At 42.6% G+C, this 12,236-nt stretch overlaps 1 protein-coding gene across 7 annotated transcripts in view; it reads right to left on the reverse strand.

The window, feature by feature from the left end:
• cacna2d3a (calcium voltage-gated channel auxiliary subunit alpha2delta 3a) overlaps positions 1 to 12,236 on the reverse strand; it is a 120,589-nt gene that overhangs the window by 55,974 nt on the left and 52,379 nt on the right. For all 7 annotated transcript variants that reach the window (XM_088996076.1, XM_088996066.1, XM_088996039.1 and 4 more), the window contains exons 8-12: positions 11,562 to 11,636; positions 9,004 to 9,093; positions 7,007 to 7,120; positions 5,229 to 5,307; positions 2,635 to 2,768 (exon numbers count right to left, since the gene is read on the reverse strand). In XM_088996076.1, the coding sequence (XP_088852202.1) occupies positions 2,635 to 2,768; positions 5,229 to 5,307; positions 7,007 to 7,120; positions 9,004 to 9,093; positions 11,562 to 11,636 (492 nt within the window). The remainder of the gene's footprint in view (positions 1 to 2,634; positions 2,769 to 5,228; positions 5,308 to 7,006; positions 7,121 to 9,003; positions 9,094 to 11,561; positions 11,637 to 12,236) is intronic.

Raw genomic sequence — 12,236 nt, forward strand, 5'->3', positions numbered from 1 at the left:
CCCCCCCCCCTTCAAGGGACTGCTTCCAGAAGTCCCAACAGTCTCCCAAAAGGACCAACTCGTGAGGGAACAAGGTAGAGAGGGCAACCATTGCCTCTCCAGTAAATAAAAGGCGGCGGGCTGATGGGAACGGGACTCGGCCTGACGTGGAAGTGGACGTGGTACAGCTCGTCGTGTGACGCAATTCAAACTCGACGAGGCATGGCACAACATAAACTTGCTCTGCCAGGCGCAGAGTGGCATCCCGGACGGTCGTATGGAAATAGGTCCCGGCCAGACGTGGACGTGCAAGCGGCACCGCTTGTCGTGGACGTGAGTATGACCCTTTTCACACAATCATGGGACGAAGCATCGGCTCGACATGGACGTGCACTGCGCGGCACAGGGGAAACGACACCAGTCCTTAGGACCTGTGGGATCAAATGGGGAGTGGGGTCTCGGCCTGATGTGGACGGGGATGCGGCTCGTCATGGACGTGAGTGCGACCCTTCTCACACAATCACGTGACGACGCATGGCTTGACGTGGACGTCGCACTGCCAGACATCGAGTGTCACCCCGAACGGCAACCTGGAAAGAGGTCTCGGCCTCACGTGGACATACAAGCGGCACCGCTTGTCGTGGACGTGAGTGTGACCCTTTTCACACAATCACAGGACGAAGCATCTGCCCCGCACAGACGAAACGAGAGCAGTCCTTAGGACCTGCTGGATCCAGCGGTCCTAGAGACTGCTCCTTAGGACCGCTTCTCGGCCTGACGTGGACGCAGTTGCGGCTTGTCGTGTACGTCAGTGCGACCCTTCTCACACAATCACGTGACGACCCCTGGCTCGACGTAGATGTTGCACTGATCCGAGGGTGCAGCAAACACATACACACTACAATGACACAGACACCGAATGTGCGGCTGCAGGCAGCGCTATCCGTTGGTCGCCAACCAGAACGTGGCAGTCTGCCACCGATCGGGATGACCAGCACCTGTGCAGGTGGGGCCGACAGCGCCACCCGTTGGTCGGCAACCAGATCGTGACTCTTTAAGGATGTTGGTATCGATCTAAAGATGTTCATTGGCTTCAGGGCCAGGCTGGATCTTAGCACAGCTAACTTTGAGAGGGGAAAGACAGAACACACCCTCCTGACAGGGCCCTGAGTGAAATTGATCAATCATCAGCTAAATGAAAGTCAGCGATGTTAACCAAATTTATATCAATTACATGGACAAGTATTATTTTGGTATATAATTATTTTGGTAATTTTGACATTTAAAACACCACCACATTGTCATCAGGTCAGCTAATTCGCTTAACCGTTCACCTGGGATATGGAGGGCGTAAATATTACTAATAGAAAATAATAAGTCTATTTAATTCAAAACAGAATTAAACATGATAAAAAGCACACCATTATTACAATTACCTTTAATAATAAAATGGGAAAGGGTAGTCCAAGAGCAAAACAGTTTGTTTGGACAAGAGTGTTTGAAATCGTGGACTTCAGGAAAGATCCATCACCACAGCTACCCCTCACACTATCCAACTGCCTGGTGTCAACCATTGAGAGCTTCAAGTCCCTGGGAATCACAGTCTCTCAGGACATGAAGTGGGAGGTCAACACCAACTCTATCCTAAAAAAGGCCCAACAGAGAATGTACTTGCTGAGGCTGCTAAAGAAGCATGGCCTGCCTGCCACAGAAGGTGCTGCAACATTTCTACTCGGCTGTCATCGAATCCATCCTGTGTTCTTCCATCACTGTTTGGTTCGGGGCCGCCACAAAAATGGACAAAATCCGACTTCAACGGACAGTTAGGACGGCGGAAAAAAATTATTGGCATCGCCCTACCCACTCTCGAGGACTTGCACACTGCAAGACTCCAAACTAGGGTGCGGAAAATCATACTGGACCCTCCGCACCCTGCCCACCACCTTTCCAGCTACTCCCCTCAGGCAGACGCTACCGATCCATGCGCACCAAATCCAGCAGGCATTTAAACAGCTTCTTCCCCCAAGCCATTAACTCTTTGAACAGTAGCCCAAATGGAATTGTATAGTCGTTGTACTAAATTCATCCTGTCTACTTGATAACTAATGTTAAGCAGATTCCTTACTTACAGACAGTGTATTGTAGGTGTTCAAATACCTGACATGTTTCGGCGACTACTTCCGCCTTCGTCAGAGTGTCACGGATGTTGCTGTAACAACAGACAGACAGCAACATCCGTGACACTCTGACGAAGGCGGAAGTAGTCGCCGAAACATGTCAGGTATTTGAACACCTACAATACACTGTCTGTAAGTAAGGAATCTGCTTAACATTAGGAATTGTATAGTGCTCTTTGCAATTTTTTTGCTGATGATACTAGTGCAGCGTGTTCGACCGGAAACAAATTCCTTGTGTGTTCTACATACTTGGCAATAAAGATGATTCTGATTCTGAAAGTCACTAATGAGTGACTGTGTAATCATTGTTACAGTTAATTTTGGTCAAAACACGTCCACGCGTTGTGAAACAGACAATTTGAGTGTTAATTGTTAAACCACCACTTCTTTGCAATTCTAAGGTGATGCCCACTTAAAAAAAACAAACACATGGGCGATGGAAGGCATAAAAATGTTGTGATTGAGTTCAGCAACTTACAGTGCTGTCAATGTAGGCCTCCGTCCAAACGGTATCATGCTCCCTGTCGATGACCTTGGGACGACTGAGCACATGGAGATACTCCATCACATTCTCCTGGACATCTGCCAGTGTGGATATTTGAGTAAAGTAACCTGTTGTGAAAAGTTAAAGAAGAAATTATTGTCAATTTGAAATACAATTGCTGAGAATATGTTTGGGGTGGGGCGGCCCGGTAGTCGAGTGGTTAGCACACCGGCTTCACAGTGCAGAGGTCGCCGGTTCGCGTCCCGGTCCGGCCTCCCTGTGTGGAGTTTGCATGTTCTCCCCGGACCCGCGTGGGTTTTCTCCGGGTCCTCCGGTTTCCTCCCACACTCCAAAAACATGCATGGCAGGCAGATTGACCACTCCAAATTGTCCCTAGGTGTGAGTGTGAGAGTGACTGTTGTATGTCTTTGTGTGCCCTGCGATTGGCTGGCAACCAATTCAGGGTGTCCCCCGCCTTGTGCCCAAAGACTGCTGAGATAGGCTCCAGCAACCCCCGTGACCCTAATGAGGAATAAGCGGCACGGAAAATGAGAGATGAGAGAGATGTTTGGGGTGGCCGCTTATCCTTACTTGCCTCCCACTTTCACTTCAAATGGGGAAAACAATGCCAAAGTGAGTCATTAAAACAAGAAGCATCAATGCATCTAAATGCATCATAATCTCTTCAGGGCCAATATTTCATTTTGCTTTAAAAACAAGGGAACAGGGAAAAGCAAATTCATCTAAGTTCAGAAGGCAACTTTGAGAGATGAAGCTTGATTCATCACATAATGGTGATATGACTTCCTGCAGCCAGACACAAATCAAGGTGAAACCAGCATGAACTCTGGAAAAGTACAGTAAGTGTTATGTAAATGTCATGTCATTTTATACAAATGTGATGCTATTTCGAATCATGATAATGTCGTCATTGTGAGGCAAATATCTATGTGCAGGAGGGAACGCACTGTGATCGCCACAGGGGGCAGGAGGAATCAGGGAAGCAGTAAATCAGAGTGAAAGGACAAAAAAGTGGCAAGGGGAAGAGGGGAAACGAAATAGACCACATTCCCACCCGTCCATGAAAGCAAACTGTCACCATCGCCATGAGGCAGTCGAGGAGAAAATCATAGCAAGAGGAAATAGATTTTGGGGTCATTGGTCCAGGGAAAAAGGGGGCCAACGCGACATGAGTCAAGATGAAGAGATGACAGGAATATGTGATGGGGAAAAGTAATTTTCAACAATCCAAACTTTGACATGGCAACGGACGGAAACTACACAGACAAAACATTGTCGAAATGAAAGGAAGTAAATCACATCCTTCTTTTCACACCAATAAATCATGATTTTGATATTTTGTACCAGATAGTTGGTTCCAACACTGAATTTGCTAACCTCAGACACAAAACAGGCCGCTTCTATATAGCAGCATTGTTAATCATGGCGCTGAATGAAGAATGGCTGGCCCCGTCAGAAGCTTAGGGGCATACTTCGAGCCACGAGGGAGATGAGGATAAGGTGGGGAATAAAAAAAAATAATCTTCCCTGCTTTCGTGAGGTGGAACACCTGTCTTTGGTACAAGCCAAATGAGTAGCAGTATGAGTAGTTTATGATGAGAGTAATATGAATGGCATCTCTTCTGGCATCAGACATCAGCTCACCAGTAACGCCAATGAACATGAGCAGTACAGAAAATGATTTAAACATTACAAAATTGAATTCACAAGGATAATATTCGACTTTTAATTACAATGAAAATGCTACACAATGTTTATTGTCATCTTTGGGTGTTAGTTGAGAGTGAAGCACTGGAATGAATAGTCATGCTGTTTCTGTTCCTTCTTGACAATGTTGATGTCAAAGCAAGTACAACATTGGATTTACCGTACAGTCAACCTCTGGATGTATTTTTGTGGCTCAGCACGCTGGACATTCTAGCGGGCTGATTTTTTTTTTCTTGTAAACACCCCCATTCGCATCAATCACTTCACATTGGCCATCATTACATCATACACAAGATGAGACCTTCTACGGAATCTACGCAGAGAGCCAGATGGCATATTTTTCCTTCCGCAATGTCAAAGATTGTGCACTGATATTAAAGGGAATGAGAGGAGCAGCTTCCCTCGGCTGCCTGGCAAGTCGGCGATGTTGACTGGGAACACTGCGGGTCTCCCCGAAAATACCAAAAGGAAGAAAACCGAGCTGAGCCAAATTCTTCAACAAGAGCATTTAGGCTTGTGTTAGCATGAAAATCAGGATGTGGCAGTTTTTTAACGCTCGACGATTATGGAGCCCTAAATTCCGTGGCTGATCAGTATACTGTATATAATGTTGGCCTGATTAAGTTTTGCTTTTCTGATGGGCGTAGAAGGCCAGTCATATGAAAAATACACCAACTACATATTGTACTGCTTTAGAAACTCCAATGTGATTTAACACAGGGTCATCCCCATTTTCAGTGTGGTCACACACATCAGTGCCCAAACAATCATTACAATGACTGATTTTTTTGTGTATCTCAAAGTGACATCTGTGAGGGAAAAAACAATTTAAATAGGTGAACAAAGTATGCTGAGCCCACCTTTGTTAGCACATGCCATCCATTTGAGATTATCTGCAAAGGCTGACTCTCGGCCAATCAGGTAAGGGAATATGCGGACCTGCGGAAAAAGAACAGATAACAACTGTCAGTCATCTTAATCACATTTCCACAGGGCCCTCCCCACCGGGCAAGAGAAGATAATGCAGTCAAAACAAGGCACTCGTGTATTCATTCTGCATTTACAAGTCATTAACTGGCCTGTTTTATTTATTTCAAAACAGATTTTATTGTAGGTGAATTGAGATGATGTTTCTGAACCTAAATAAGGACAAAAAATACGTAATTCACTGCCAGACAATGTGTAAAAATGTGTCCACTCTAGTGCCAGGGTTTTAGTCATTTTCACTCAAATTCCAGGACCCAGGGAATATTGAGCTTTAGGAATAGATAATCATCCAATGCCGCGTAAAAAACGTAGACTCTCTTCTTTCATCAGAAAAAAAGAAAAAGCAAAACCCGAAAAAATTTGGGAATGGCAGTGAATGAGTTAAAGGAGAGGTTCATGAAAAAAAATGTCTTTTGAATAAGTTCCGTGCTGCCCGTTTAGTCGAAACACGGGATTCCATTTAAGATTGTGGACATGGAATATGAGTTACGAAGCAAAATCCATCTTTTTTTTGTCGACTACATATGACAGGGTTGTTCAGGTCTCACGTAAGAAGCAAAAGGAAATAGATTTACTGTCAAGAAAATTTGGGAGTTTAAAGCTTAAAAAAGTAATATGAACGTGAAATGTTTCTGTAAAGTAGAACGACATCAAAAATAAGTATGTGGGTGCTTGAATGTATGTGTTTGTAGGTGTGTGTAAACAGATAATTTCTGGATTGGAGCAAATTCAAGCCATTGAAGGTGCGGCCATCACAGCACTCAAGCCTGTATTTTTCACTGCCTTTGTTTACTCTGACAGCACGCTTCCATGCCGTTATCTCAACTGAATGGACACTACATGTTTGAATGGGCGTGTGTTTACGATGTTTTAAAGGCCGCACTTGAAATAAGTGTTTCATACAGTTGATTTATCAGATTTGTTTTCATTGCATTTGCCTCCAAATAAATCCATCTCGTTTATTTCACTGTCAGTCTGATGTATCATATAGACTAATACACATTGCTTTATAACATTATCAAAGAAATTATGAGTGAGAATTAGCCACCTATTCAGAATTCCTTTATAGTATGGATTGCAATGCAATTGCGCTCTAATTAGACCATCCGAACAATACAAACACTGCAACCAGACAAAGTTGGAGTTACGTTGACAATAGAACAAATCGTCAATGTGACACCTGATGTCATTATGTTTACTGTTCCTCCATGTAGGCCAATCGATAAGAGAAGTCTCAGAAGTGCCCTTCAGTGGTTGTTGACGGGTCAAACAACAGGATACTGCGTATTAAAGATGAGGGTAATCGACTGCAGTGCAAAATGCTGCACAAGTACAAACAAGCAGTTGCCATGTGCAATCTTCAACTTACCTGCATGCACACATGAATATAAAGAATACAGTTTGAAATATTTACATTACAAATGCCAAAGTACTTTTGTTTACTTCAAGTCTAGAAGCATGTTTTCTGAAAATAGCTCATGTTTACAATTTGGAATTACTGAAGGAATATGATTAGAAAGTAATTTCCATTCTGATAAAAAAAGTCACTTGTGTGATTGTGACACTAAGGTTGAAGAAAAGTGACAGCAGATGAGGGAGCCCTCCAAATACAATATTGACAATAACGAGTGTTGTGTGTATAATATGGTACCTTCCTGTCTGGCCAGTTGAACTTGGCAAAGATGGCATCGTACGTATCCACTGCTCCATCTGTAACCAACATAATGGCTTGGCTACACTCACTGCCCCGACCAGTCTCGTTGAACTGTGAAGACGGGGAGAGAGGGTGAAAGGAGGGCAGGGTTATTGGAGGATACCAGAAACAGGACATCACTGCACCACAATGTAAACAGATTGAAAATCAACATGCAAAACAAAGCACTGAATATGATTCCTCTTTGGAGAAGGCAATGCATCCTTCATCAGATTTCATGAACTAATCAAATTGAAATGGATATTATTATTAGCATACCGTTTCCAGTGACTGAGAATATATTGTGACAGGAGTTTACCGAGATGAAATGATTGGACTGATTGTGTAACTTCCCTTCGCTATTACTTGTTGATGAAAATTGAGTAATCACGTCTGAGTACTTTTGCATTATGAAAGAAATGTGTACAGCCCCAATTAAGAGAGTATAGTAAATTTTTTGATGTACTGTAATAAGATTTTTTTTTCAATACATATCAATCTAGACTCTTTTCGCTGCAGGAAAGGAAATAAAAAAATCCTAATTAAGCTATTACAGCGGTCTAAATTTCAATACATGTTGAGCGATAGTATCTTTGTGTATCGAGGCTGCAACAAGCAATCCACAAAAGAGCGGTTCAGTTATTCAAATAAAAATGTCAACAAAACCAATTTTTTTCAACCTGAATTAACTCATTGGCTGCCATTCATTAATGTATTCGGGAACTGAAAATATGACACAAGCGAAATTTGTTCGGGTTTTGTTTTTTCATGCTTGGGTGCCGATAAAGCACTGGCCATGGCCTCTGGCAATATTTTTTCTTTTCCACAAGGTAGGAGCATATCCATTTTTTTCCATTTGAGTCCTTTGTTCCGGATTCAGCTGTTGTTAAAACACTATATCAACCAATATGTATGTACAGGTAACATCCGAGTTACGACCGGGTTCTGTTCCGACAAAACGGTCGTAAGTCAAAATCAATTCAAAATGTTGAGTAGAGACTCGGTGCTAAATGACTTTGTTTCAATGTGTGAATGAATGTGTTCCGATGCTAAACAATCTGATTCGGACGCCACGGGGGTGGGCGGGCGTGGGTCTGGGTCGCCGGTGTGCGACCGGTTGCCTTCTCCCCGGCCTTACCCCGCCACGTTCTCGCCGCCGTGATGCTGCCGCTGCATTTGCGCTGCTGGATATCCGCCGCTGCATTGCCACCGACGCAATGACAGTTCGCCCCGACGCGTTGACAGTTTGCCGCCGACGCGCAGACAACCGCGTTATCACCGCCGCGTTCTCGCCGCCGCGTTCTCGCCGCCGCGTTCTCGCCGCCGCGATGCCGCCGCCGCGACGGCGCCGACGCGACGGCGCCGACGCGATGCTGCCTCAGCTTTCTCCTTGCCCGGTGGACACACCCGTCCGGTGCCATCACACGGTTGACTGCTGTGCGACAGTAAGATACTGGCTGGCCAAAATTGTGCTGTGAGGGCGTTGCGGTGCCTGGCATAGATTTAAAATAAAAAATAAAGGGTCTGGCGGTCGTGGACGTAAGTACGGGTGGTGGCACCGGCCGTAACTCGGATGTTACCGTTTTGCATTGTATTTTGGAGAGCTATACTCATTTCAATCTCATACAACTCCAGAACCATATAATATCGGAATAAACTCTGTTTTTCTGATGAAAAAAGAGAATCGAAGGATTCTAACACTGTATTGACTTTTTATGTAGTCCTAAGTCACTTCAGAATTACATTTCACTGAAAGCTGTCATGAGCCTTCGCGGTTCGTAGCCAATAACTAATTCAAACATGTTTTTCAACACAAAATGTCAAGGGCATGGCAAAAAAAAGGTAGGGGCCAAACAAATAATCATCATGTCAAGTCGGATGCCACAAAATATCATTCTGCCGGCCACAAATACCCCAGGGCCGTGGGTTTATGACCATATTGGCGGAGTTCTTACCTCACTGAGAAGATTGAAGGCTTCACTTAAAGCCATGTCTAACATTCCGATGCCTTGAGCAAACAGCTTGTCAAGGTGCTCCCGGAAATGCTGTCAAAATAGAGAAAAATATTTGGAATATATGTGCTTTGCTTCCCTGCCTCTGCAAATTTTTGGGACGTGTCTTTTGCATGTACAGTACTGCAAAGTCGTTCCGAATGTCCTCCAATGTCTCTTCCACACTTACATAATATTGAGATAGGATGCTAAATTCCAGATCTATAATCAGGTGACATTAAAGTCGCTTTCACTGATGCGACAGTTAAAAATGTACACTTTTTGTACTGGGGTTAAAAGGATTGTTACATAATTCTCAACAATCGAACTGAAAAAGAAATCTACTTCATGGCTTCACTTTTTTTGCATTGTATGGAAAAAGGATTTTTTTGCAAAGTTGCCACGGTCCCTGTCTCAATAATGGCACACTTTTAATGCGTTTTATTGGCCTTTAATTTACCCAATCAAACAGGGAATCAGTTTTTAGACATTTCACTTTTTGGGCAACTATAGGCAGCTGGATAAAAATTCTACCCACACCATAACCATCTGTAATTATTATTTATCTCCCCATTTTCATTTTCTACAATCTCTTTATGGCCCGTGGTCATTGGCGCCGCTGGGAGGAGAGAAGGTTCTCCACACTCAGTGGGAGGCCAGAACTGCATTAAGTCTCTATCAGAGCCTGCTCATTTAAGCTTGGGTGCCCAAAAACACGCACACCACCACATGTATCACAAACATGTACCATAATTGCATCAAAACAACTTCCAGCATCGTCCATAGAGTGGAAATGGCAAAAGGCACAATCTTTTCCTTTAGCGGAGGTGAAGCAGGGTGGTGGTGGGGCTGGGGGGCTAATTGGTTCCAATAAATAGCTACACCCTACGTCAGGGCAAATATTAGCTGCTGCGTTTGAATGCGACAGCGGGAAAGAACGTGTTCTTTATGTTTGCTGAGGTCAGAATTTCATCAATGTCCCAACACAGTGGGACAATCAATCCATATTGCAGCAGTGTGCCAGTGAGTGGAGCTGCGAGTTTGTGCGCACAATAACTGGTTTTACAGCCACCTCTGAAGTCATAATTAATCTGAAATAAACACTTTTTTTCATAAAAGCTTATGATTGCACGAGCTACTTTTTGTGATATGCTCTTGGATCCAAATTAAAGGTCTACTATTATCAGATCAGTATTAATATTGATAAATTTGATGCCACTGCCAATATTGATGAGTACTTGTGAATTCAATATGACTTTCATTTTCTTTGTGTATGCAGTCCAGCGGCATCATGAATTATATTTTCGAACTGAATGACTTCGGAGTTGCTGTTACTTTCTTCAGTCAATTTCTTTCGTTAAGAAAAACAGGAGAAATGTTTTTTTTTTTTCTTGAGTTTTTTTAGTTTTTGATCGTTCAACCTGAAGTGAATGTGTTACACTGGCCAAATGCAAATTTTACCATCCAAATGATTGATAAACTAAGATAACCTTCATTCGTCTCACACTGGAGGAATTTGCAATCTACAGCAGCATAATTGAGGGGGGGTGCAAAAGAAAACATGTTTCAGAAAAACCTAAAGGTTTAATAGGGCTCAACCACAGCAACGTTTTTCAAAAGATTCGAGCTAAAGAAAATAATATAATGAGCAGTCACTGAAAAGATGTATGAGTATTTTGCAGTCCAAATAGTAACCAGAGTGGACATTTAGTCAAAGGAGTGAAAAACAATGTTGTCGCAATTTTATAGATATGTACAATACATATACACACTTCTCAAACAAACACCTAGATCAAATACAGTTTAGCAATTACATTTCAAATTGCGACTTCAAAATACTCAACAAACCTTGATTGAAGACTTTATTACATAAGCTTTCAAATGTGTAGGGAGTGAAGATTCCTGCTTTAGTGTCACTGTTGAAAAACAGTCCAACAGCGTGAATATAATTAATAATAATATAGTATAGCATGACACAAACATTAAGAATATTGAAAAGCCCAAACAAAGGAGTCAATGCAAGCTCTCCTTATCACAGGACTGCAACTAGGGCAGATATTTACTGCCCAAAAATGTGACAACGAATATGCTGCAAATAGTTAAACACAATTCAGCACAATGAAAAAAATCACTAGTAAATGGTAGGCAAGATTGGAAAAGTAGAGATACAAAGGCGAAAGCAAGCGCATGTGTTGTCATATGTGCCTCTTTGAAGATTTCCAGTGCAGATGATTCAAACATTTCCTGCGTGATTTAAGATGCGGGCAATTGGACTCTGTTAATTGAAGATATTTAATCGAAGGGTGAAGGATCTATTTCAGAGGATGCATTCAATACATTCCATCGATGATTCGAACGTGAAGAACTCTGGTCTAGTGGACCGCACAACAGCATGAACCCAATGGCCGTCGAAACCTCCCCCATTTAGCTTCAGCAAACCGCTCAATTTGACACTTTTTAATATTCCTAAAGGTGCCTGTCTTTTGTCCAACTGAAATAATAGAGGCTGAAAGAGGACTCACATCTTTATTAGCGACGTCAGCTTGGACCAACGTTCCATTAAGGCATGGCTCCACATAATGTAATTCCTCATTGTACTGAAACAATACAAGCAGAATCACTAAGTTATCATTCATTTTGAGCAAATTTTCAATACACTTATTTAATTCAGTGGCTAAGTAGCGCCTGATGTGAAGACGTGCAATGAGCCGCACACTCAGACAATCCATTAACTGGAACGCCTGCTGCGGAGAGATAATAAAAAATAACCAAAAAAGTACTTGTAAAACAAGAGATGGAGGCTAACGTTGCCACCACTCTCAAATTGACTTATGCGTAAAAAAGCCACAAACGAATAGCATTATTTTGGAATAAAGCAAATGAATCAATTTAAAAAATCTTGAATGTTTCTTCAGATGTGAACTCGTTTTTGTTTGTGTGAAATCATGAGGAGAATGTCACAAGTGAAACAATTTAAAAGGGGATGAGCCCAAATACAATGGGCAAATTCTTTTGCTAATCCTTCTTGACTTTTTTGAAAGATTTTTTTAAGTAACGCAATTATGATATGAAATGATAATGACAACTTTGTTTTATGGTGAGACAGAATGTGGGCTGGCAATGTGCCAGGCTACATTTTGATTCAAATCAGCATAAGACACAGACCCGTGCATAGTAACACACACACACAAAGTAAC

Source organism: Hippocampus bargibanti, linkage group LG01, assembly GCF_051943395.1.
Source record: "Hippocampus bargibanti isolate YZ-2025 linkage group LG01, ASM5194339v1, whole genome shotgun sequence".
In the NCBI taxonomy this organism is placed as follows: Eukaryota; Metazoa; Chordata; class Actinopteri; order Syngnathiformes; family Syngnathidae; genus Hippocampus; species Hippocampus bargibanti.